Source organism: Rattus rattus, chromosome 12 (genome assembly GCF_011064425.1).
Source record: "Rattus rattus isolate New Zealand chromosome 12, Rrattus_CSIRO_v1, whole genome shotgun sequence".
NCBI classification, from domain to species: domain Eukaryota; kingdom Metazoa; phylum Chordata; class Mammalia; order Rodentia; family Muridae; genus Rattus; species Rattus rattus.
Genome location: NC_046165.1, coordinates 71,772,870 through 71,800,054, shown reverse-complemented (window position 1 = coordinate 71,800,054; position 27,185 = coordinate 71,772,870). Strand labels below are relative to the sequence as shown.

Sequence of the window (27,185 nt, the reverse complement as noted above, 5' to 3'; positions counted from 1 at the left end):
GAATTGAATCTGAGTCTTCTGGAAAAGCCTAATTACTTTTCCTCTTGCCTATTGCTACAATGATAGGACTGTTGTCGTGGTAATTAATCACATTCCCACTGGATTCTGAGGTCATTCTAAGTCTTGTACTGTAAACGTTCCTAAAGTCCAGATTGAGAAAGTCATAGACAAAAGTAGTAAAAGCTACTTACTTATACGCCTGTCAAATTGTTTGTAACTGTACTCTCTTAATTGGACAAGATGCCAAGAATAAAACTCATGAATGCTCAGGAAATATCAGAAAATAAGGTTTGAGTATTAAAGGGAAGACTAGCTAAGAGGAAGGAAATCAGTAAAGTGGGAGACAATGAGAGGATAAGTGACGGGGGGATGAAAATTATCAAAATGCATTGTATAGGAGTTGGGGATTTGGCTCAGTGGTAGAGCGCTTGCCTAGGAAGCGCAAGGTCCTGGGTTAGGTCCCCAGCCCCGGAAAAAAAAATGCATTGTATATTACACCTTGTATAATTAACATACTAGTATAAAATTTTAGGCATTAAAGGATTACAATTGTATCTCAGTAGAACACTTGTCAAACATGCTTAAGAACCTCAGTTCTGGGCTGGAGAGATGGCTCAGTGGTTAAGGGCACCGACTGCTCTTCCAGAGGTCCTGGGTTCAATTCCCAGCAACCACACGGTGGCTCACAACCATCTGTAATGGGATCTGATGCCCTCTTCTGGTGTGTGTGAAAACAGTGACAGTGTACTCGTATAGAATAAATAAATCAGACCCTCAGTTCTCCCTATCTCAAGGCACACAGCAGGTTAAAGAAAAATGACTAAACAATTAACTACCATGATCTGCAAAATCAGTCCTTAAATGTATTTATAGCTATTACTAATCAAGAATTAAACTGTTGAGGCTAGGAAGATAGCTGTTAAGAGCACTGGCTGCTCTCGAGAGGATCTGGGTTTGATTCCTAGAACCCTTATTGTAGTTTCAAATCAAGTCTCCAACTCTAGCTGCAATTAACCCAACTCCCTCTTGTCTCCACAGTTACCAAGTAGACAGAAAAAATACCTATATACATGAAATAAAAATAAACCTTAAAAAAGAAAAAGTAGGCATGCTAAGACATACCCATAATCAGAGGATGCATAGTATATACAACAAGGTAAGAAAAAGCCAGGGCTGGAGAAGACTCAATCAGCACTTATTCTTCTGGAGGATCTGAGTACAATTCCCAGAACCTGTATCAGGCAGTTTACAATGACTACAAGTCCAGCTACAGGGGATCTAACACCTTTTGCTAACCTCTAAAGGAACCTGTACACATGTGACACAAACATACCTAAATAAATGTATTAAGAAATTTAAAAAACTGGACAGGAGACTTTCAGTAGTTAAAGAGCTGTGACTCTTCCAGAGGTCTTTCGTTCAATATCCACCACTCACACGGTGGCTCACAACCATCCCTACTAGGATCTGATGCCCTCTTCTGGTGTGTCTGAAGACAGTGACTCACAGACAAAGAATCTTAAAAAAAAAAAAAAAAAGAAAAGAAAACCCAGCTTATCACACTGTCAAAGGTAGATATAAGGATATACATATGTTTGATCAGGGTATTACTGTAAAACCCTGGCTAGCTTGTAATTTGGTATTATAACCAGGCTGGGCTGGACTCAGATCAACCTGGGATTAAAGGTATGTGCCACTATTATGAGTCGAGTTCTGCTTGAAAAATTTCCATATATAAAATGTAAGTACTTGAAGATAAATTGAGGAAAAAGATCTCAATCCTTTTCTTGAGCCTAGGAACTCTGTCTCAAAAAATAATAAACAAAAACCCTATTCCTCTTCTGATCTTCTTGGGTATACCAGACATCCATACATGTAGGCCCAAAAAAAAAAAATTTTTTTTTAAACTGCTTATGGTGGAGCAAAGCCCTGAGAAGACAGAAGCTGATGGATTTGAGTTTGAAAGCAACCTGACCTACCTTCAAAGTTCAACTTTTGCAAATAACAGGCCTGTCAGGTCTACAAACTCACCTGAGACCTCATCACAAAAGTAAGAGAAACTAAAATTTAAAACCATCAATCAGGGCTAGAGAGATGGCTCAGTGGTTAAGAGCACTGACTGCTCTTCCAGAGGATCTGAGTTCAGTTCCCAGCAACCACATGGTGGCTCACAACCATCTGTATGTAATGGGATCCGATGCCCTCTTCTGGTGTGTATGAAGACAGCTACAGTGCACTTATATAGAATAAATAAATCTTTAAGAAAAAGATAATTCCTTAAGAAAAAAATCAATCAAATATGAATATACACACTTAACAGAGATATCTTAATAGTTAAGAACACTTGCTGCTCTTCCAGAGTTTGGTTCCCAGCAACTTCAGGGGCTCTAACACCCTCTTCTTCTGGCTTCCATGGCCAACTGTGCTCATGAGCACACATTCTCCAAACACAATTTAAACATGAACTCCATGATATACACAGAAATAGTCAATAAAGCCTACATATCAAATATATTATCTAAACATCTGTAGACATTTCTATGATTTCTATGATTCAAGACACATAGTGTATTTTTTTCATTTCTTTTAGACAGGGCCTTTGTCCTATGTGGCTATATGAATCTCAAACTGACAATCCTTCTGTTTCATTTTCCCCTAATTCTGGGCTTACATGAGTGTGTATAAATATAGATGCACAATCAATGTAAGTAGCTTAGGCTGGGCTTAAATTGACCAACAATCCTACCTCAGCCTCCATACCAGGCAATAAAACACGTTAAATATAACATTTAAATTCTAACTCTGGTATACTCAGAATTGAACCAAGGTATTCTGCAAGAGTAACAATAGCTCTTATCAGCTGAGCCATCTTTCCAACCACTTGCCAATTACTTTAACAAGGCCAGTATTCCATGAGTAGTGCCGCATCTGTCATCTCAGCATTCTAGAAGCAGATACATCTGGATCTGACCTGAGTTCTAGGCTAGCCAGGACCATAGTTCAGTGCTATTTTTAACATTAAGGAAAAAGATCAGAGTATCACAATAAAATTCTAACTTTAGTGTTGAAATAATCCACTAGCTGAATGAAGAGTGGCCCAAGCCTTCAATCCCAGCACTGATGAGCAGAGGCAGGCAGATCTGTATTGAGACCAGTCTAGTCTTTAAAAAAAAAAAAAATCCAGGATAGTCAGCTGAAAATACAGAAAAAAGAAGAGGAGGAGGAGGAAGAGGAGCCCACTAAGTATCAAAAATTGTAACTAACCCATTTTTAAACTTTTTTGTAGACAGGCCTCATTATGAACCCTATCTATATACAGCTCAAGATATCCTTGAACTACTTCCTGATATTGCCACTTAAGTGCTGAACTGTAGTCACAACAAGCCAGGCTTTCAAACAGTATTTTTTAGTAGATAGTGTAGCTGCCGCTTCAGAACAGACTAATGTGTAGGAGAAAAAGAAATGAACACCAATTGCAATAGAGACAATGATGAACTAACTTGGACCAATTAGGCAGCAGTAAATGCTTTCAAATGAAAAGCTGATGACATGAAAGAAAAAGTGACAAGAAACTGTAATTTGTTGAACTGAGGATTTCAAAACAAACCAATTTGAAGAAACAGTCCAGATACAGTTTGTCTTTGAAATAAAAATGTTAATATAAATTCTAACTCTGGCACAGAGTCCTCAAGAACAGCAGTTAAGCTTCCTTCACTCTCCCCTCCGCTAATGTTAATCACCAGTTTGGTTTTTTTTAAAGTATTTATTTTATGTGAGTACACTGTAGCTGTCTTCAGACACCAGAAGAGGGCATCGGATCCCATTACAGATGGTTGTGAGCCACCATGTGGTTGCTGGGAATTGAACTCAAGACCTCTGGAAGAGCAGTCAGTGCTCTTATCCGCTGAGCCATCTCTCCAGCCCTAATCACCAGTTTTTAATGTTAATATACAAAGGCACTCATACTTAAGGAACAAATGCATCTTCAGACTATCTTAGAGTACTAAAAATTTTTTGTTTAAAATATACTTGTCTAGATAGTTTGTCTTTGAAATAATTATTTTCCTATTCTGAAACATTAGGTATCACATTCTAGGTCACCAGGCTGGCCTTGAAAACAAGGCAGCAATTCTGGTTCTGAATCAGGAGTGAGTCAACAAACCCTGCTTGAAGTTGGTTCAACAAATCTACCAGATAGGTTACTAAATAGATACATATCTATAGTGTCTATACTGTTAAGTAATGGCAATCACTTCAGATAATATACAAAAGTCATAGGACTGAACAGCTCATGGAATGAGTACAAAATAAGGGCAGACATCCCAAAGAAACAGCAGCAACCTGAAAGCAAAGTTTAAAAGCTTCACATAGCTTAGGTTTGTGATTCTCAATCTGAGGGTTGAGATCCCCCTACAGGGATCACATATCAGTTCACATCAAAAATTTCCATTAAGATAACAGTAGCAAAATTAGTTATAAAGTAGCAACAAAGTAATTTTATGGTTGGGGTAGACCAGAACACGAAACTTTATTAAAAGGTTATACAGCATTAGGAAGGTTGAGAACAACTGGTTTAGGAGGTTAAATAAATGATAAAAGTCAAGTGAGATGGGAATTGAAAATTAGACCAATATATTTAGTAACAGATCTCAACCATTATTTTCTTTTTTTTTTTTCAAATAAAATCTATTTTAAAAAGTGCTTGCTTTTTGGGCTAGAGCGATAGATAGCTCAGCAGTTGCAAACCCATTCAAAGGATCCAGGTTCAATGACATCAAATTATAACTGCAGTTCCAGGATGATCTAATGCCTACTTCTGGTACCAGAGGACACCAAGCATGTACAAAGTAACAGACATATATATATTGCAAAAACCCAATTTAATTTCTAAAAGTGAAAATTTCATGTCATTTCCTACTTTACTCTTCACTGGCTCACTGTTAGAAATAACTAACTCTAATAAGTACTCAAATTTCTATCAGCTGGCCTTATCCTAAGATCCAGTCCACTTCCTCTTAAAAGGTGTCACTGACCTACCTTACCCACTACTGCAGTCTACAGAGCTGTGTGCAAATCTCACATAGTACCATTCCTCACTCCATTTGTCACCAATGAGTAGGCTGAGGTTCTGACAGATACTTGATCCCCAAACAAGAAAAGCATAACCTTAAAAAATGACCTTGTAGATGAAGAAATCAAACTGGCCCTATAATGAGCAGCTGCAACACAATACATAATGAAAGGTAGAAGTTTTCATGTAAAGCACCAATATTTAAAATAATGACTTCATTTCTCTTCCAGATCCTAGAGTTTCTGCTTTAATGTTCCACTAGTTTCTCTGATGCTACCTTAAGTGATCGTTTGACCTAGATCTGATTTTTTGTTCACGTATGAGAAAGCATACGATATACCCAAATGTCAAAGGTATCTTTCTAGGTTGAAAACTTATTAAGCCAGATGTGATGCTTGCTTTTAATCCGAGCACTCAGGAGAAGCAAGCAGATCTAAGTTTTAGGCCAGGCTATATTCTACATAGTGAGTACTAAGACAGCCAGGGCTATGTAGAGGCCTTGAACCAAAAAATACATATAAAAATTTAACTCCAACTACCTATGCCCTCTTAACCACTGCATTATTCCAGATGCATTCTTATACCACTCAAGAAGGCACTTGTGTTAATAGCTAACTGGGCTTCAAGTCATTGCTGGACAAATAAACTTTAGTAGGCCTACCTTTTCCTTAAATTCTTAAAAATACTTTTATGTGAGACAGGATTTTGATGCTATTGATATTATTACTGTATTTCTTAAGGTTAGATCCATGTCGTTTTTGGTTTTTTCCAGAGTGACTCCGCACTAGCCTCAAACTCCTTTTGAGTGCTGTCATCATAGGCATTCAAGTATTCACCTTAAAACTTGTGCTTTAAAATAAATATAATCTAAAACTGTACAAAGATTACTTATTGTTTTTAGGCAAGGTCTCATGTATCTCAGACTGGCCTCAAATTATATAAAAAACCCAAGGAAGACCTTGAACTTCTTATACTACTGCATGGATCATATAGTTGTGGCTGTCACCAGCTGCGCTTATAGAGTGCCAATGAATCAAAGTTCAGGGTCCTCATGCAGACTAAGGACCCCTAGTCTAAGCTATATACCCAGATCCCAATGATTACTCTTTTTTTTTTTTTTTTTTTTTCTTTTTTTTCGGAGCTGGGGACCGAACCCAGGGCCTTGCGCTTCCTAGGTAAGCGCTCTACCGCTGAGCTAAATCCCCAGCCCCCCAATGATTACTCTTAACAGCTCAAAGATAACCTGACAAAGAACTGTATAGAAGGAAAGCACTTTAATTTCCATGGTTCTACCTACACATCAACTATATTTAAATGAGTCTATTTCCTAGTCTTCCAAAGGAAACCAAGTGGACCTCACACCTCTTACCATCACCCAGGAAGGGTGTACATCTGTTCCGAAGGCCCCCCTGGCTCCAGGTCATCCTGGCTGTTGCTGCTCCAGACTGGGCATCCATGTTGCTGCGGCTTGTGGTTTGTGAGGGGTAGTGTACAGGAAAAGCAGGATGGGATTTCAAGGGAAACAGTAGGAAGATGGCTTTCTAGGAAAATGCCATCACCCTTATAGGTGTTAAATAGTACCACACACATTTTATTGCAGCACAGTTTAAAAATCTAACAAATCAAAGATTAAAAAGAAAAAAAATAAAAATAAAAAAAATTAAAAATACAGACGTCCAGAGATGCTCTAAAACAGTTAAGTTAAAGATCAGGAAAAATAAGGTCAAAGACTTAACAGCCAGTAAAATTATTTCCAGTGTGGGGAAGGGGTTGAGGGCAAGGGTGGGTTGGGAGAGAAAAGGTTTATGTGATCAAACTACTTAAAAATGCTAACACCTTCACTTTCTCTCCCAAGATGGAAAACTCCAAAGTCAATCAGGAGGCTGAAGAAATCTTAACATTCAGAAAAACTCCACTTTAATCCGTTTAAAAATCATTATCATCATCATCATCACCATTATAAGTATAGTAATAATAACTAGTAAGTAACAACAATAAAAAGGAAACCAGCGAAAGTCAGGAAAAATGTAAAAAAAAAATTGTAATAACTTACTGTAGCTGAAGATCAAAAAAATCTCACTGTAAAAAAACAAAAATAAAAATAGCCCAGATTAGAAAAACGGGAGGTCTAAAAATGTCAAGTCAGTAAAGTTCAATTCTTTTCTTTTCCAAAAGCAGTTTCCACAAAAACCGCAAGGGTAATAATGTTCTCAAATAGCAGACAAGCAAAGCCCTTTCCACATCATCAGTTAAATCTTAAAAATACACGAGGAAGTAGAGAGGTCAGTTTATGAGGCTAAAAGGCTCCTCCTCTAACCCAACTGCTGCAGAAAAAATAGAAATAGAAATTTTAAAAATTACATCTTAAATCCAGGTCCCGTTTGTTTTGTTTTGTTGTTTTTTGGAAATAATTTTTAAAAAAACACCTGTATGTTTGCCGTAGCGCACACCAAGTTGCATCAGTATGTTTAAAATGTCTTTATAAAATCAATTTTGGAATGGGAATGTGTGTGTTCTGGAAGGGTGGGGAAGGGAAGTTAAAAATCAAAGCTGAGCTCCAGTGAGTAAGGATGGGGTTCGCCTTGCTGCCCTGTGAAAGGAGAAGGGACAGATTGAGTCATAGTTCCTCAGAAATGTGCCCTAAACCCAAGACAGAAAACTGTCTGTTGCATCTAACACATTTTGGTAAAGCATTAACATTTCACTGGGAGGGAGAGAGCCTTTAGAGAATCATCACTTTTATTAAGTGACTGTTTTTACAATTCACCATCAATATGTGGCTGAAGTTAACTTAAGTCTGCATCCCCTTTAAGAGGACCGATGTATGTTCACTTTGTAATCAGCAGTTTGGGCAACAAAAATACAGAAAAACCAGGCCAACAAATGGAGATGAAGTGAATAAAGGTCAAACAGATTCATTGGTTTCAAAACATAAGGCCATGTATTTTTTTCCTGTGACTAATACAGAGTAAAGGTGAATGAATGATCTACCATGAAAACATACTAAAAGGGATTATCTATCCTCAAAACCAAAGAGTGAAGACCGTAAGACTTTGCTAAAGTTCTATAGTCAAGAGTGAAAGATGTTCTTAAAAAGGAGCCAGCCCTTTTTATTCATCATCACTGACAGTGAAAAACCATATAGATGGAGGAAGGGTCCATGAACAACTTACGTCATGAAACAGGTAATAAAAATTGCGCCCTAATGGATGTGTCCCATTTTTTATCTTATCTAGTGTACCTAACTAATCCCAAAGAACGAAGCTGACACAGAATGAAAACTGAAATGATGTACATGACACAAATGGTTTCATTAGCTAAAGAAATGCGGTATCTACTCATTGTGAAAATAAGCAAGACTTGGTTGCATTTCATTAAGACAAGAGGCCTTAATTTTCCCTTACAAATTTCATGCTAAAACTTTAAACTGAACACTTAGAAGTATTTATCAAGCAACCCTTATTTCAAAATAGCAAGACTACCAACAGAACAAGTATAAACTATTAAGGCTAAGTATCAATTTCAAGTAGGCAAGCATATATAAATATAAAAACTAGAGAATAAGTTTCTAGGTAGAACATTTATATTTGAAAGGTATCTATATTTTGGAGGTAATTATAACGAGAAATTCTTTTTTTTTTTTCTTTTTTTTTTTTTTTTCAGAGTTGGGGAATGAACAGGGCTTTGCGCTTGCTTGCTGGGCAAGTGCTCTACCACTGATAAATTCTAACCCCATAATGAGAAATTTTTTATTTGGTACTTCTACCATAAACCCAGTACCAAAATCTTCAGGATACTAACCTAATTAAAAGACAAAAATCGTTAGTACACATGCAAGACATAGGCTTAATAAAAAAGTAGCTGTGCATAACTTTGCACTCCTTTAGTCTCCACTAGGGAGGCTGAGGCAGGTTGAGGATCTGAGTTGGAGGCCACCCTGGTCTACATAGAGAATTCTAAGAACAGCCCGCCAGAGCACCAAGCTATATAGAAACCCTGTCTGGAAAAAGCCAAAAACAAAAAAAGCTAAATAAAAAGGCAGCATTGGGTTGGGGATTTAGCTCAGTGGTAGAGCGCTTGCCAAGGAAGCGCAAGGCCCTGGGTTCGGTCCCCAGCTCCAAAAAAAAAAACCAAAAAAAAAAAAAAAAAGGAAGCATTACACGTTTCATGTCAACAAATTATCTCACCTAAGTTATCGAACTAACTTTTAAAAATAAACTGAGCTACTTTTAAAAATAAACTGTCCTTTAATAAAGAGCGTGTATATAGGAGTTGGAAAGATAGTTCAGCCAATGCTCTCACAGAGGAGCATTTAATTCCAGCACCCACAAGCTAGCTCACAACCTAATTCTTGTTCCAGGGGATCCTATGTTTTCTTTGTGGCTTACATGTCCAGAATACACAGTGTACACATATACATACATGCAAGCAATAATACACAGAAAAAGAAAAATGTAAGTATTTCTAGGCCATACTATCAAAACTCTCATTAAGGTTTGGATGAGCTCTTTTAAAAGGATACTCAAAATGAGTCAAGACAAGAAACATCACCTGGTACTTAACTAAAAATGTAAAATCTAGAGAACCACATGACTCAACTGGAAACTGGTAATCCAGAGCCCAGCCGTCTTCTTTTAAACTAATAACGGGAAACAATACTCAATGTAGCTCTTCAAAAACATTTAACACTGAGGTTTTGCTACCCCTAAGTTATTTTTCACCAGCCAATTCTTCAGTCAATCTAGTTCATACAAAACCATAACCCTTCCAATGAAAGTTGAATGTAAGTAAATAATGCTAAATAACTAATATACTTGACCAATGACAGTAATACTGTTGTTAAGGTAGTCAATAGCAAAATAACATTTGTTACTGGCTGCCCTGGAACTAGCTACTTAGGCTAAGCTAGCCTCCAACTCTGCCTGCCCCTGCCTCCCAAGTACTGGGGTGTATATTCCACCAATAAGAGGCAGTAATAATTTAGGAAACAGAGGTGGGGGCTGGAGAGATGGCTCAGCGGTTAAGAGCACTGACTGCTCTTCCAGAGGTCCTGAGTTCAAATCCCAGCAACCACATGGTGGCTCACAACCATCTGTAATGGAATCTGATGCCCTCTTCTGGTGTGTCTGAAGGTAGCTACAGTGTACTCATCTATAATAAATAAATAAATCTTTTAAAAAAAAAAAAAAAAAAGGAAACAGAGGTGGGGGTGGGGTAGGACAATTTTTTGTGTATTTTGTCAACTACTTTCAGCAATGACTAGGGTTAAATGAGAACTCAAAATTTCCATATAAAGTAGTAGTTTAGCTTGTTTTATATCTCAAAACAAATCCAGAAGTCTAATTTACTGGATACTTACAAAGTTTTACACAGCCAAGATTTTTCAAATGTTTCCCTAGTTAATAACTTCCACTCACCATCTATAAGACTGTAACGAACTATTTAGGAATATATTCCTTACTTGCTTGAACAGCCATGCCCATTTATAACAAGATCACAAGCCAATAAATCTAGAGATCAAATTGCAAACATGTTATAATTACTCTACAGGAAAAATAGTAACCATTACCAACCATTTTGGAAAATGGCTTGACCATGGCAAATGAGAAGATCCAGACCTTGCAATTTTAACAGCTTCCTCCCAAGTCAGATCAAAAATGTAATTTGAGTCTGGCCTCAAAACTCCAAGAAATCCACATGTTCTGCCAGAACAAGGTGCCTACCAAGCCTGGCCTACATTTATAACACTTAATGGCAAGTATACCTCAACTACTACCAGTAACCTTGCATAACTTTTGACATTTATAATACTTTCTCTTACCTAGTTTTCACTGTTCACCAGGCAAAACCCTGTACTCTAGCTACTTTTTAAAGGCACATGCCTTTAATCCCATCTCTTACTTAGGCGGAGGCTGATGGATCAGAGTTCAAGGCCAGCCTAATCAAGACAGTGGGTTCAGAAAAGCCAGGACTATTGCAGAGAAACCAAACAAAAAATGTGGGAGGCTGTTTTTTCCTTTGTCTGCATTTGTTCTTCTTTAGACAGTCTTAATACTCCAAGCTGGACCAAGGATGGCCTTGAACTCTTCCTACCTCTATCCCCCAAGTGCTCAAATTACAAGAGTAGGCCATGCACATTCCATGAAGTATGCTTAAGAGTAAAATTTGTATAGTTTAAACTAAGATTAGTAGCATATTTTTGTCACTTAATGAAACCCATTGTTTTCTGTGTAGCCCTGGCTGTCCTAGAATTACTAGATTTACTCTACATTCAGATCTCCTGCCTTCCTAGTGCTGAGTGAGATTAAAGACTGTGCCAGAGTGAAATACCAATTTTATAAGTTTATCTAATGAAATAACTCCCAGGTAAGTTAATGTGACACAAAAACCCTTTATTAGTACCAGAGATTGAATCCTGGGCATCTTGAATCCTAAGCACTACCACTAGCTATATTTAAAAGAACTCGGACTGAGGAGATGGCTCAGGGGTTAAAAGCACTAACTGCTCTTCCAGAGATCCTGAGTTCAATTCCCAGCAACCACATGGTGGCTCACAACCATCAGTAATGAGATCTGATGCCCTCTTCTGGTGTGTCTGAAGACAGCAACAGTGTACTTATATAGAATAAAAAAAACTAAAAAAAAAAAAAAAAAAAAAAAGAACTCAACACCTACAAGAGAGCAACTACTTTAATTTTTAAGCATGTTTTACTATGTAGTCCCGGGCTGCCTTGCAATGGGATCTTGCTCAGGATCTTCCTGTCTCTGAGCCTACCATAACTAGCTGTAAACTGCTTTTTTTTGCATTCTAGATGGGTAGGATTCATACTGGAGTATCTGTAAACTATTTCTGTGCCTTTTAATTATTGTTCCCAAGTCCAGATTGAAAATGTCCTGTTAATTTCGGTATCAGGTTCCTCTAAAAAGAAAAACTCATTCCCACCCACCCCCCCTTTTTTTTTTTTGAGACAGGGCTTCTCTGTGTAGCCCGAGCTGTCCTGGAACGCTCTCTGTGACCAGGCTGGCCCAGAACTGAGAGAGATCTGCCTGTCTCTGCCTCCCAAGTGCTGGGAGGCATTTGGCGTGCACTGTCACCACCTACCGGCTAAGTCTCGTTTTGTGTATAGTCTATTCTAGTAACTTGACCTGCCTAGAAATACCTTAGTTTCTCTACTACTGATTTAGTCCGGTCCTGTCAACCACTTTTAAGTCTCACTTCTCTCTAGGACAGCAGTACCTACCTCAAGCAAAGTTCCACTAACTTATGTGATTTGTAACCTGCAGATAAAAAGCTGTAATTATTCCAATTACAATTTACCTTGGGCACTTCCCTTTACAAACACAAAAGCACTCCGACTTTTACCCATCTATTCCTTGAAGAAAAAAGTAATGACTACTTAATCTATTGTTAAAACGCCGTTCAGATGCCATGTGGCCGGCCTGGAATTTAGAAGCTTCCAGTACTACACCATCATGTTATCGCTCCCCCACCCACGCCCGACATTTAGCTTAGAAGACAATAACGGAGTAAGAGATTCACTACAATTACATTAACAAGCATTTCGTTCTTCGCTTTCTTGCTCCCCTGCTCCCCCTTGGAATCCTAATGGGGGAAGGAAATGAAAGTAGCCGTTAAACACCAGCGCGCAAAGAGGGTATTTTCGTACGCACCGTGGCCTAGAGGTCACTAGGTTGAACCTGCGCCAAGGCCGAGGCCTGTTGCCTCCCGCCTTAGACCCAATCCCCAACGCACAGAACAAACGCGGCCTCGGTTTCTGCCGCGAGGCCGTTTTCTCGCCTACAACCCCCTCGCGGGGCCCAGCAACCCAGGGCCTCCCCTGCCCTCGCCCTCTCCGCTTACCAAGAGGAAGGAGAGAGAGAAGAGCCTGCCTCTCCTACTGCGGGTCTACGCCGAGAAGCCGGAGCTACAACAGCAAGGAACCACACGACCGTTCGCTCTCCGTCTCTTCACAAAATGGCCCCCGAGCTCCTCTGCCGCCGAGGCAAAAGTCCAGCCCCCGCCCCGCTCCCGGAGGCGTTCCTATTGGCTGTGACTTTTCTCGCTCCCGCTCCTAATTAGATAGCGTTACCGCTCCTCACAATTCCGTCCAATCATAACACGAGGTGGGTTGGGCTAATTGGGAGAATTTCCACATGCGTAACAAAAGCTACTTAGTAATTGGTTAAGCTTTCTATCACTTAGTGTCTGACGGATGGTTATTGGTCACTGTACCAGACGGAAAGCTGGGTGGAATTTTCGCCTTTGTATCGCGCACAGCTTCTCATCCGGGTATCCGGCGGACCTGACTGACAGCCGTGTCGTCCTATCAGTGCTTCCTAGAGATCCTAGGTCCGGCCAGATCACCGCATTTCCGCGGCACGGAGGTGGGAAAGCCTGGGTGGAGTCTGGTAGCGGGTGCAAAGGGCCTGCCCTAGCCCCAGGCCTTGAAAAAAAGGGAAGTGCAAACAAGCTTTAGAGAAGGGAGGAGCGTAATCCCTAGGCCGCCTGAAGTGTTAATAACTAAACAGGTCTGCAGTTATTTTCAAATTCAGATCCCTTCTCATTGCCAGATTCTATAAGCTATTGGAAGGACGTGGCCTTGTCAGTGAACAGCTCCCTCCAAACCAACTGGTTTCCATAGTTCTCTCCTATAAGAGCAATTGCCTAGACCCCTATAAACCCGTTTCCTGGCCTCAAGTCGTCACACAAGCTGCAAAACCAATGGCCAGCCACCTCAGTTTCCCACTTCCTGCAATAGCTTGATACTACTTAACCCCCTCAGCTCGGCCAGTAAAGCTCTGGTTACACTGTAGAAACATTAAACAGGCCAAAAATGTATATAGCCTACTGAGAAAGGGAAAGAGTACCCCAGGAAATTTCCTGATTTAAAAATAAAAAATAATCTTTTAGGTCTTCTTTAGACCTTTAAACCTTTGGCATTTTCAAAGGATTTATTTTAAATGTTCCAGTCCAGCGAGTTTATGTGTTCCCAATTTTATTTATTTATTTTTTTTTCTTTAAAGAAAGGTTTGGGCTAGGCGTTATTTCTAGTGCAAGGCCAGTCTGCTCAAGTTTCAGGACAGCTAGGGCTGTATAGTGAAACTCTCTGTCGAAAAAACAAATATAAGTACCTAGGTAGAGGTAGGTAGGTAGACAGACAAATGGGAAGCCCTTCATGGCTAGGCTTGCGGGCCATTGAACCCCAGGGTCCCTCTGTTTTCACTTCCCTGGTGTTAGAAACAAACACGCAATGATCTCCTCTGACAGAGCTCCTAAGCACAGGCAAAGCAGTTCTGTAAAGGAGTTGGCTTTGGTGGGGGAGGTGCACCTGAATCCAAACCAGAGTAGCAAGCAGGAAGTTCGCTTTGGTTTTTTTGCTACTTATTTAGTCAGGGTCAGACTATGCAGCCTGTATGTAGACCAGGCTGGCATCCATCCCACAGTGATCCTCCTACCTCTGCCCTCAGCATGCTGAGATTCGATGATAGTGTAACCACTTCTGGTCTTGACTTTTATTCTGACACAGGTGGTGACTGTGTCTTTCCCGTGGGCAGTGTTTTGACCTTTCAAGACTAGGCAGGTTCTAAAAGACTTGGAGAAAATGACATGAAGGAAAAAGAAGGACAGGATGGCTTCGGGCCGTCAGTTTCCAGAAATACAAAAAAGGGAACATATGTGTAAATAAATGATTTACCAGGTGAAAGAAATTGAAAGGTTTGCCCAAAAATTTTACAAAGTGAGGGAGATCTATGGAATTTTTGGCTTTTCCAAATGAAAGGTTAACTCCATTCATTCATTCATTCATTCATTCATTTTTGTTTTTTCGAGACAGGGTTTCCTGGAACTCTGTAGACCAGGTTACCCTCTAACTCAGAGATTCTCTTGTTCTTCTTCCAAGCCTGGGATTAGAGCAGTAGGCCACATCACCGTCTAAAGATGGCTATTTTTTTTTTCTTTTCTTTTTTTTTTTTTTTCCGGGGCTGGGGCCCGAACCCAGGGCCTTGCCCTTCCTAGGCAAGCGCCCTACCCCTGAGCTAAATCCCCACCCCCCAAGATGGCTATTTTTAATTTAAATATTTTTAAACTTTTTAGGGTTGGAGGTACTTATATAATAAGTAAATAAATCTTTTTAATAAAATAAAAACCTTTTTCAGAAGGGTAGTGGCAGATGCCTTTAATCCCAGCACTCAGGAGGCAGAGGCAGGTGAATCTCTGTGAGATGTAGGCCAACCTGGTCTACAGAGTGAGTTCCAGGATAACCAAGGTTACACAGAGAAACCTTATCTAGTGGGACAAAAAAAATTTTTTTTTACATCAGCGCTGTGATTATCGGTACATGCCATGGTACCAGCATTGGTTTGGTTTGGTTTGGTTTGGGTTTTGGCACCAGGCCTTTATGTGAATTCTGAATGGACTCAGGTCCTCGTGCTACTGTATCAAATACTTTACAACTGAGCCATCTCCCCAGCCGAATTTTTGTCTCCTTTATGCTAAAAGTTTTTCTCTTTCTCTTGTCTCCTTTCATCGCAGCAATGACCTAAATCCAGCTTCTTATAAATTAATCCTTCTTTAACGCATTCACCATCTGTTCTTCTGTCTCTGAAGTATGAGGTTTCATCCTCTGGCAATTTTTCTTGCAACTAATCTTCATACAGACTGCAAAGTGCTTTTTGGTTGATAAAATTTACACTTCATTCATAGCATTTTACCAGGATAGCAGAGACTGACTTTTTTTTTTTTTTTTTTTTTTTTGGTTCTTTTTTCGGAGCTGGGGACCGAACAGGGCCTTGCGCTTCCTAGGTGGCGCTCTACCGCTGAGCTAAATCCCCAGCCGAGACTGACTTTTGAGCAAGCATCGAAATGTTATAAAAAATACTACATGAACTTCCTGGGAGAAAGTGTAAAATATAAAAGTATAGCTTTGAAATATAAAATTAATGATATATTTATTATATCAATATGAAATTCTATATTAAAATTAATTTAAAAATATAAAATTATAGCCTGCCATTATAGAATTCACACATTTTTGGAGACAGGGACTCATAGTGAGTTCTGGAACAGCCAGGGCTATGTAGAGAAACCCTAATTCAAAGAAGAAAGAAAGAAAGAAAGAAAGAAAGAAAGAAAGAAAGAAAGAAAGAAAAGGGGAAAAAAAGCATAGCCAGGTCGTGCACACTTTTTTAATCCCACACTTGGAATCGCTCTGCATTTGCTCAGCCTCCTTTATTGAGCCCTAGTCAGCCAGGGTGGCAAAGTGAAACCCTGTCTCAAAACAAGCAACCAGGGGTGGTGGCACGCACTTTTAATCCCAGCATTTAGGAGGCAGAGGCAGGCAGTTTGAGGCCAGCCTGGTCCAAGGTGGTCAGGGCTACACAGAGAAACCTTGTCTTGAAAATCAAAAACAAACAAAAACAAACAGTAGACTGCTTTAAGCTCTAGTGGGAAAACATTAAATTGTCTGAATTCATCTTTCCCTCGAGAAGGCTCTGGGTGCCGTGTATTAGGCCGGGGACAGTGCTCCCCTGGGGTCTTTTTTCCTTAAAGAGATCTCAGGACTCATTCCTTTCCCAGTTGTCTTGGCCTTCCAGTGACTGGTTTTTTGTTTTTGCTTTTGGAGATGATGTCTCTGTGCAAGAGCCCTGGCTGTCCTGGAACTCATTTTGTAGATCAGGCTAGCCTGGAACTCATAGAGACTCACCTGCCTCTGCTTCCCAAATGCTAGAATTAAAGGCGTGCACCACCACTACCTGGCCTCTTTTTTTTTTAAAGTCAATAGCTATGTAGCTCAGGCTAGCTACAGACTCACTGCTCCTGCCTTGGCCAGAGGAGTACAGGCAAGGGATCCCACACCTAGTCCTTTAAGAACAGATGGAAAAGTCATTTTCTCAATACCAACTCATTGTTATTAACCTTAAGTCAAACATGTGTGTATTTTTCAGCTTTAGTTTTAGTGGAGAAGTCCCTGGGTTAAGCAACGCTTTCTCTGCTCTCTCTCTCCAAGTCCAACATGCTATTGGGGGGTGGGGGAGGGAGTACAGTCTTCTCTAGAAAGAAAGCTAAAAACAGCCACAAAGAATTAACAGTTAAAGGCTGGGATTAGTGTCTCCTTGGGCCAGCGGGGAGGACAAGAGGATTGGAAGCAGGGGTATTAGAGACCGCAGAGAGTCCAGGGGAAGGAACAGCAAAGAGCTCTCCGGAAGGAGCCAGGACTGTAAGTTTTTTATCTGATGCATATTCATAATCTCCCATGTTTCACCTTGATGCTTTTGAGAAGGGCAAAAGAAGCGTGTTCATTTTCTCCCTGACTACCATTCTCGGAGGTATCCACCAAGTCACCTTTAATCCCATCACTTTCAGTGCTTTGGGGCCGGCAGGATGCGTGCCGCTCCTCCGTCTCCGACCTCCACCCTTCCCAACCTCTTGCTGAGCAAAGGCCTCCCTAGCACCATTCTCTCCCCCATGCTCGTTATTTGTGGCTTTCCACCTTTGAGATGGGTCTCCAGTAGACATACCCCTGGCTAGCCTGGACTTCACTATGTAGACCAGGTTAGCCCAGAATTTGTGGTTATCCCCCCTGTGTCCTCCTCAAAGCTGGCTTTCCAGGCCTATGCCATCACACCCAGGCTTCCCTGCACTCTCTCCCACTTACCAACGACAGGGGAGAATTCACAAAGGGCCACACTTTTGCCTCTATTGCTTGTTTGTTCAAGGGAGAGGGATTCTTGACTATCTTTGTTGGTGGTGGTGGTTTTTGTTGTTGTTGTTGTTGTTGTTGTTGTTGTTGCTACTGCTGCTGCTGCTGCTACTTTTTGTTTTTTAGATAGACAGAGTCTCTCTACATAGCTGACTGCCCTGGAAATCAATATGTAGATCAGACTGGCCTCAGATTCATAGGAATCAATTTGCCTCTATCTCCCAAGTGAGTGCTGGGATTAAAGCATATGCCGCCACACCCAGCTTAATTATCATTTAGTGAAGCAGTGTCTGACTATGTAACCCAGACTGACCTTAAACTTATCACCCTGTCTCTAATAAGAATGGGGAGACGCCTCTTTCTAAAGTTCCCCCAATGCCAAGCAAGGCAGCCATCTCCATTCTTATGTTCCCGAAGGGGCCCTCACACAGGGAATAGACACACTGGATGTCATAAACTATGAAAGTTGAGCCTATTGGAAAGTTGAGCCTATCGGTGCAAGCCTTTGATGGCAGCTCCCAGGAGGCAAGGGGAAGTGAGTTCCAGGCCATGTCATGATGACTGAGTGCATGGCCTCAGACTTGTCCACACCACCACAAATAACCGTATTGAGTACTACCACACAGTATTGGAAAATTCCTCCTGCAATTTAGAGAGACCCTGCAGAAGACAAAGTTATAATTTCATAAAGACTTTCCCTTTCTTTAGTGTCTTCTAGACTCTCTCAGAACCCGGTAATCGAGATGATGATGCATCTCCTGGATCATATGCCAGAGGATCGGCCAGTTAGAGACACAGACTCCATTCCTTTGTCGAAAGGTAGGCCATCCAGTGCCTGGATATGGACGTCTTCACTGACTGAGAGAATTCCTTGTCTGCCATGACAGTCTTCACAGTGGTGACTTTTCTTTCAGCCCTTTTCTTAAATTTTCATTTTATTTAGATATTACCTAATTATATGTGGAGGTGTGGATACATGAGGGAGTCCATGCATCCCATGCAAGTGGTGCTTTGAGGCTCAGAATAGGCATCAGGAGTTATGGATGGTTGAGTTATGGTGGGTGCTGGGAACTGAACCAGAGCCCCATGCAAGAACAGCAAGCGCTCTTAACCACTGAGCTGCCTCTGAGCCTTCTTAGATGTCTTTTTTTTTTTTTAAGATTTATTCATTTGTTATATATAAGTACACTGTAGCTGTCTTCACACACACCAGAAGAGGGCATCGGATCTCTTTACGGATGGTTGTGAGCCACCATGTGGTTGCTGGGAATTGAACTCATGACCTCTGGAAGAGCAGTCAGTGTTCTTAACCGCTGAGCCATCTCTCCAGCCCCACTTCTTAGATGTCTTAAGGGCTTATATCTGTGAAGAGACACCATGACCATTGCAATTCTTCTAAGGTAAATCTTTAGTCCGGGCTGGCTTACGTCAGAGGTTTAGGAAGGAAACATTGTGGCATGCAGGTAGACGTGGTGCTGGAGAAGCTGAGAGTTCTACATCATGATCCACAGGCAGCAGGACACTATGTATCATACTATGTGCAGCTTGAGCAAGTAAGACCCCCCCCAAGCCCCACCCCCGTGACACACTTCCTCCAACAAGACCACACCTCCTAATAATGCCAGTCTAGTCGCTATGCACCAAGCATTCAAACACATGAGTCTACGGGGCCATTCCTATTCAGCCCTCCACATTAGGTTTTCTTAACAGTTTATTCTGATTCTCTGTGTGTATATTGTGTACACATCCGTATGTGAGGGAGTACATCCTAGAGGTCAAAGGACAGTCTTGGTGGTTGTCACCTTCCACTTTTTGTTTCAAGACAGGGTCAGTTATTGACTTAGGACATGACTATGTAAGCTAGGTGGCTTGCCTGTGAATTTTCAGGTATCCACTTGTCTTGGCCACTGTTGCTATCATAGGCACATGCCACTGCCACTGACCTTTCACCTGTGCTCTGGAGAGCTGCACTCAGATCCTCATGATGTGAGACAAGGGCTTTACAGACTGACTCATCTCTCCGCCATTGAAGTCGTTGGCTTTTGGCTTTCAATTTTTTTCAGACTTAAACAATTTTATTTGAAAAATAAAACCAACCAAGTCCTGTATGCATTGGCCTCCTGTTCAAGGGAAACCTAAAAAGGAAGAGATGGGTGTGTAGTCTGAGACACTCAGAGTGCCCTAAAATTCTTTTAATCTTCTTTTTTTAAAGAATTTTTTTAAAAGATTTATTTATTTATTCTATATAAGTACACTGTAGCTGTCTTCAGACACACCAGAAGAAGGCATCAGATCCCATTACAGATGGTTGTGAGTCACCATGTGGTTGCTGGGAATTGAACTCAGGACCTCTGGAAGAGCAGTCAGTGCTCTTAACTGCTGAGCCATCTCTCCATCACCGCCCCTGAAATTCTTGTTTTTGTTTTTTTTTTCCGGAGCTGGGGACCGAACCCAGGGCCTTGCGCTTCCTAGGCAAGCGCTCTACCACTGAGCTAAATCCCCAACCCCCGCCTGAAATTCTTATAATAAAAAATTGTAGCTGGGTAGTGGTAGTTCATGCCTTTTGTCCCCAGCACTTGGGAGGTAGAGGCAGGTGGATCTCTAAGATCCTGGACAGAGAGTCATCTCTCCAGCCCCTGATTTATTTTATTTTTATTTATTTGCATGTGTCTGTGTACATCATGGAGGTACCCTAGAAGGCCAGAAGAGATTTGTTACTACAGGTGGTGAACCGTGCTATGTGGGTGCTAGGAACTGACCTCTGGTCCTCTGGAAGAGCAGAGACCATTCTTGTTTTTTTTTTCCCCGAGCTGGGGACCCAACCCAGGGCCAGGCGCTCTACCGCTGAGCTAAATCCCCAACCCTGCAGAGACCATTCTTTTTTTTTTTTTTTTTTTTTTTCTTTTTCTCCCCCGCCCCCAGCTGGGGAGCGAACCCAGGGCCTTGAGCTTGCTAGGCAAGCACTCTACCACTGAGCTAAATCCCCAACCCCTGCAGAGACCATTCTTAACTGCTGAGTTCCTACACAAGAGAAACCCTATCTTGGAAAAACAAAGAAAGCTCCTGGTGTTTCTACATTTGTATATGGGGAGCTCTTTTCAAGCATGCTGTGTTTGTTGTATAGAGCCTGCCAGGAAAGGACTTGGAAGCCTTCTGTCCACTCGTTTCTTTTATATGTTGATAGGGTCTCACTGTGTTACCATAGCTGGCCTGGCCTAGAACTCTACATAGACCAGGCTGGCCTTGAGCCCACAGATATCTGCTGGCCTCTATCTCCTGAGTGCTGGATTAAAGACGTGGGCCATCATTATTTTTTCAAGACAGGGTTTCTCTATGTAGCCCTGTCCTGGAACTCTGTGTAGACCAAGATGGCTTCATACTCAGAAATCCACTGCCTCTGCCTCCTGAGTGCTGGGATTAAGTGCATGTGCAACACTACTAGGCCCAAGACTCTTTTTTTTGTTTGTTTGGTTTTTTTTGTTTTGTTTTGTTTTTTTGTTTTAGGAGCTGGGGACTGAACCTAGGGCCTTGCAGCAAGCGCTTTATCACTGAGCTAAATCCCCAACCCCGGCCCAAGACTCTTTAAAAATAAATGAAATAAAATAAATAAACAAGGAAATGTGTAAAAAATATTCTTCAATGACTCTCTTCAGGGACTTCAGGTAAGAATGTAAAGGCCCAGTCACGCTTGGGCAAGATGAACCGAGAGAAACTGAACTACAGACCCTTTCAACTCCATGAAGATCCCATGGTGGTGAAGGAACTCTCTCCAAAGCAACGAGATAAAAGCAGAAGGTACGCAGAGTTCTTCAAATTTCCAAATTACACCGCATTGGCTCCATGCTCAAGTGAAAGGATTACGTGTTGCTTAGATGTATATACTAAAAATGACTCAAACATCAAGGATGTCAGTCCTGAAGATATTTATTTATTTAATATATATAAAGTACACTGTAGTGTCTTCAGACACACCAGAAGAGGGCATCAGATCCCATTACAGATGGTTGTGAGCCACCATGTGGTTGCTGGGAATTGAACTCAGGACCTCAGGAAGAGCAGTCAGTGCTCTTAACCGCTGAGTCATCTCTCCAGCCCCTGATTTATTTTATTTTATTTATTTGCATGCATCTGTGTATATCATGGAGATACCCTAGAAGGCCAGAAGAGATTTGTTACTACAGGTGGTGAACGTGCTATGTGGGTGCTAGGAACTGAACTCTGGTCCTCTGGAAGAGCAGAGACCATTCTTAACAGCAGGGTCTTATTATGTAGTCTTGGCTGTCCTAGGACCCTTTATGTCAGTGGTTCTCAACTATCCTAGTGCTGTGACCCTTTAATACAGTTCCTCATGTTGTGGTGACCCCCAACCATAAAATTATTTTTGTTGCTACTTCATAATTGTAATTTTGCTATTGCTATAAACTGTAATGTAAATATTGGCGGAGACTCGCAGGTTGAGAACTGCTGCTCTGTGTAGACAACTATGGCCTTGAACACAGTTTTACCTGCCTCTAGTTCCTGAGTACTGATATCAAAGGAACGTTCCAGGATGCCCAGCTCCCTCCCCTTTAAATATTTATCTAATTTTATTTTATATGGCATTGGTGCAGGAGTGTCAGATCCCCTGTAACTGGAGTTAGACCGTTGTGAGCTGCAGTGTGGGTGCTGGGAATTAAAGCCAGATCCTCTGGAAGAGCAGCCAGTGCTGCCAAGCCATCTCCCTGGTGTCTCCTCCCCCACCCCACCTCATCCCCACCCCTAGCTCCCAGCCCCTTTTTGTGTTCTTTTTGTTGTTGTTGTTGTTGTTTAGTCTTGTTTTGTTTGAGACCGAGTTACATTAAGTAACCGGACAGGGCTGGAATTTGAAGCATTCTGCCCCCGAGGCTGGGATTACAAGCAATGGACTGAGCCGCAGTTAAATCCAGTGCTGGGAGGGAAGGCCTGTATCACCCAGCCTGACTCAGAGATTAATTTTAGCTTAGGGCACTGAATGTAAAAAAAAAAAATAAAAAGGAGGACGGGACTGTTCCTAGCTATGGTGGAGAAGCTTCACTGTCGGCATTGTGAGAGGATAAAGAGGAACGGTGTCTCCAAGGGTCCAGAGTGAATGTGGCCAGACTGAGCTGGGCCACGTGAGGAGAGAGGGGCAGGGAGAGCAAGAACGGAGCTGCTGACTAAGAGGGCCTGGCCAAGAGAGCAAAGGGTTTTTTAAAAGACTGGTGGAGTCAAAATGGCTGGATTATATAGAGAAGGGCAGCCCAGACCCTGGGCTGGAGAGTTAAGGGTAAGAGGCAGCCAGAGGGACACTGTAACAAATACGGATTGAGGGATGCAGGGAGAGGTTGGAGGCCAGCGTGGTCTACAGAGCGAGTTCCAGGAGGACAGCCAGAGCAGAGAGAAAAAGCAGTAGACTGGACTTGGTGGTGGGGAGAGAGCTCAGGGTAGACAAAGCGTTTGGATGATTTGTAGCTGTGGGAGAAAAGCTGTGATAGCCCGAGCAAGCCAGGGAGTTCTAGGGTGTGAGGGCGAGAGCAGCCTGGGCTACACAAAAATCCAGACTTGAAACACAAAACAAAACAAAAACAACAACAGTAAAAAAACAAACAGGAAGATCCAGCTATAGGGCCTTTCCTTAAGGGAGAACCATTGCCGGTAGTGCTAGCCCTGGAGTGAGCAAGCCAGAAAGCAGTATCCCTCTATGGCCCCTACCTCTGCCCCTGTCTCCAGGTTACCCCTGTTTGAGATTTTCTTCTGGCTACCTTCAATGATGGACCCCAATGTGGAAATATAAGCCAAACACATAGTGATAGTAGCCTACCACATCAGTGCTGGGGGCCAGCTCTGAGGCTTGCACAGCTAGAACCAAGCCTAGGCGTGAGCTGGTGTGTGGGGAAACCCATGTGGTTTGTTTTGCCACAGGCCAAGGACGAACATGAAGCGGTCCACCACTACCCAACCAGACCTACGGACACTTGCTGTGCTCCAGGAGCCTGTGAGGAAGAGGCCGCCGTGGGCCTCAGCGTCCCTGCGCTCCTTGGTGACCCCTGGCGCCCAGGTTCCTAGGAGGAAAGCGCGTATGCAGCGCCAGTGTCCCTCGACCGCAGCAGGCGGTACACAGTCTCGAGTCCACGTGGGACGCAGACCTGGTGTGTAACTACAGCAGAAACCCAAGCAGAGTGAAGCTGGAACCCCTCCCGTCTTCCCTCCGGGGGCTGAAGCGCCAGTCACAGTCCATCTCTGTTTTCTCATCTTTCCACTTTCCTAAAATCCTTCCTCATCCCCTAACCCTAAGTTGGGTCCAAATTTCTGTATTCCTTACTGGCATGTAGCTCAGTGGCAAAGGGCTTACTTAACAGGTTTAACACGGTAGGTAAATCTCGGGGACCACCAAAGTAAACAGAACTAAACAACAGCAAAAAACTAACAATAAGGGGTTGGGGATTTAGCTCAGTGGTAGAGCGCTTGCCTAGCAAGCACAAGGCCCTGGGTTCGGTCCCCAGCTCCGAAAAAAAGAAAAAAAAAAAACTAACAATAAATGAGGAGAAAGGGAGTAAAAAGAGGGTAACAGTGATAAGGGAAGATTGTCTGGGGGAAGGATGATATTCCATCAGGGCATGACATGTGGGAGGCAGAGGAGGATACACATGTGTAAAACTGCAGAACCCGCTGTTACATGTTAATAAAAAAGTAAACATTGAAAAAATCGGGACTCCTGGGCATGGCGGCTTATTCTTTAATCCCAGCACTCCAGAGGTAGATGCTGGAGGATTTCTGCGAGTTTGACGCCAGCCTGGTCTACATATCTATTTCCAGGACAGCCACAGCTCTGTCTCGAAAAAAACCAAGCAAGCAAGCAACCAAAATGCAATAAATGAATACATTTAAGCATGATGGACCACCTGTTATGAACGAGGTTAGGCTGGACACACAGACTTGGAACAGCTTGTGTCTTTCTTCCTCCGACTTGTACCACTCACTGAGTCAGCATTTACGGCTGAAGCTATTTGCAGCTGTGATTATATGTAGAAGGAAAGAAGTGCTCTGTGGCTAATTGTCACATAAAGATTTTCCCCAAGTCTCAAGGCTCTCAGTGGCCAGCACTTGGTGTCCAGGTTTCAGTATGTGGTGTTCTGGAAGGTACAGTGATGGCTACATTTCATTTTCTTCTTTCTTGCCCAGACTTTTCAGGGCCAAATGACAGACGCAGCCACACAGCCCCTCCCACATTTAAGGACTATGCGATGGATGAAAACCCCAGCATGGAAGTAACCAGTGAGCCCAGCCAACTGTGAGTGCCTCTGGAGGGTCCCAAGTTGGTACCCACAAAGCTTTAGTTGGGAATTTATCACTTAAGGATCAGTGAGTGTTGCTGATTTCAGTAATAATCAGAGAAGATGAAAGGCAGCTCTGAGTCAAAATCTCGAAATGTCTTGTTTAGAAATACAAAACAAGAGCCAAAAGGATGGGTATTCCCGTAGTCCCAACACTCAAGCCCAGAGACAGGGGGAGCTCTGTGAGTTCCAGTCAAATTTCACTTTTCTGTTCATATTTACATTCGTAAAACAAGCATTTCTCCATCCTTTGAATGAAGAATAAAAGTCCTTTTCATGACAAAGGATTCTTCTTTCTTTTTAGTTTTTGTCTCCTGTGTTGACACTTGCAGGCTATATTTCGTAAGATTATCCTAAGGTAACTGACTTTTCTAACTTTTTTTTTTTCTGGACAGGATTTCTCTGAGTAGCCCTAACTGCCCTGGAACTTGATTTGTAGACCAGGCTGGCCTCAAACTCACAGAGATCCACCTGCCTCAGCCTCTCAAGCCCTGGGATAAAAGGCATGCGCCCCCACTGCCCAGCTGACTTTCCTAACAATTTTTGAAAGTGATTATCTGAGTTCTAAGCCCTATAAAAACTTTTTGCCATCTCCCTTTTGTGTTTAATCTCTCTCAGTTATAACAGGATAGTTTTTATCTGCAGATTCCTGATTTGGGCTAAATTCATTGGTCTTTGTATGCCTAACAGTACTCATATTGTGACTACTGACTCTACACATGCGGAAGAGACCCCCAGGTCTCCTGAGAAAATGTCCAACGTTGAAAAGCTTGAACAGAGAAGCTCACTGGAGTGTGCTCAGAAGGCTGCAGAACTTCGGTGAGAGCTAACATTCTGTGCTTCCAACAGCACTGAGCAGAAAAAGGTTCCTAGCTGAGGCTTTTCTTCATTTCTGAGGAAAAAAGACTTCCCTCTGACTAAAATACAGACCCACCCTTAGTACACACCTTTAATCCCAAACAACAAAGGTAAAGCCACTTTGTACAAGGAAGCACCCATGTTTGAAAGTGATGTCTAATTGAGTGGCAGACAAAATAACGACTCAGAAGAACTTTCGACAAAATAGGATATGCCCAACTCTCATGAAGAGAAGAAAGGAAAGGTATTTAGGGGAGAGGGGGTAAGGAGAGAGGGAGGGGGAGGTAAAGAGAGAGGGAGAAGGAGAGGGAGAGAAGAGGCACTTTTACTGGGACAGTTGTACAGAGACAGGTTGCAGAGAGAACAAGCTAGACTAGATACAGGTGAAGACAGAAGGAGACAGAGGATAAGGAGCAAGAAGATCAAAACAGTTGATAGATAGTTTGAGGCCAAGCGGAGCAATTCAGGAGAAACCAACCAAGAGAAACCAGATTGAACTAGTTATCACGGAGAGGACTTTGATCCAGAACAGCAGAGTTGACCAGCCAGTAAGTGATCAGAAAGAAGAAGAAAGGGTGAGCTTATCCAGCAGCAAGCCTCAGAGGCCGAAAGCATTCTAGGCCTCAATTAGATTTGGAGGCGAGAAGCTTCCAGCACTGGGCCTAGGCTAGCGGACTGAGACAGTAAATCTCCAAGATGATATTACATCCGGCAAATAAGTTACTTTCACAGTAGGAGTACCTAGCAAACTAAGAGAGCAGTGGTAGTGGTGCTTGCGCATGCCTTTAATTCCAGCACTCAGGAGGCAGGCAGATCTCTGAGTTTGAAGCCAGCTTGGTCTACAGAGTGAGTGCTAGGACAGCCAGAGCTACACAGAGAAGCCCTGACTCAAAACAAAACAAAACACCCCCAAAACAAAAATCCCTGCATATAAAGAAGTAGGTGAGTTAGGCATTGTGGTTATGTTAATCCCAACACCCAAGAGGCCACAGCCTCTTGGGTCTGTGTTGAAGGCCAGCCTGGTCTACATAGAAGTGTCGGAACTGAGGGCAAGACTCACCACACCTGTCAAAGAAAGAAACTAATTTAAAAAAAGAGTCTAGGGAGATTAGCCCAGGCAGTAAACTGCTTGGCATAGAAGCGTGAGGACTGGGGTTTGGAACCTCAGCAGCCGAGGACAAATTGGGTGTGGCAGCTGCTCCTACAGGTCCAGCACAAGGGACACAA

General features: G+C 42.2%; 2 protein-coding genes across 13 annotated transcripts in view; one reads left to right on the top strand and one right to left on the bottom strand.

Annotated features, from left to right (window-relative positions):
• Window positions 1–13,079, bottom strand: part of Hnrnpc (heterogeneous nuclear ribonucleoprotein C) — a 29,135-nt gene extending 16,056 nt beyond the window's left edge. For 2 of the 12 annotated variants that reach the window (XM_032917827.1, XM_032917833.1), the window contains exons 1-2: window positions 12,933–13,079; window positions 7,125–7,150 (exon numbers count right to left, since the gene is read on the bottom strand). The gene's annotated coding sequence lies outside the window, so the exon portion shown is untranslated. Of the gene's footprint in view, window positions 1–6,433; window positions 7,089–7,124; window positions 7,151–12,932 lie in introns of those variants that run through there. The other 10 variants (XM_032917831.1, XM_032917832.1, XM_032917835.1 and 7 more) reach the window with 8 other exon arrangements.
• Window positions 13,080–13,390: 311 nt separating this feature from the next.
• The window catches only part of Rpgrip1 (RPGR interacting protein 1), a 56,642-nt gene continuing 42,847 nt past the window's right edge, over window positions 13,391–27,185 (top strand). Inside the window, exons 1-6 of the mRNA XM_032917819.1 lie at window positions 13,391–13,456; window positions 18,478–18,588; window positions 21,423–21,564; window positions 23,689–23,915; window positions 24,949–25,057; window positions 25,791–25,919. Of these exons, the coding sequence (XP_032773710.1) occupies window positions 18,513–18,588; window positions 21,423–21,564; window positions 23,689–23,915; window positions 24,949–25,057; window positions 25,791–25,919 (683 nt within the window). The 5' untranslated portion in view covers window positions 13,391–13,456; window positions 18,478–18,512. The remainder of the gene's footprint in view (window positions 13,457–18,477; window positions 18,589–21,422; window positions 21,565–23,688; window positions 23,916–24,948; window positions 25,058–25,790; window positions 25,920–27,185) is intronic.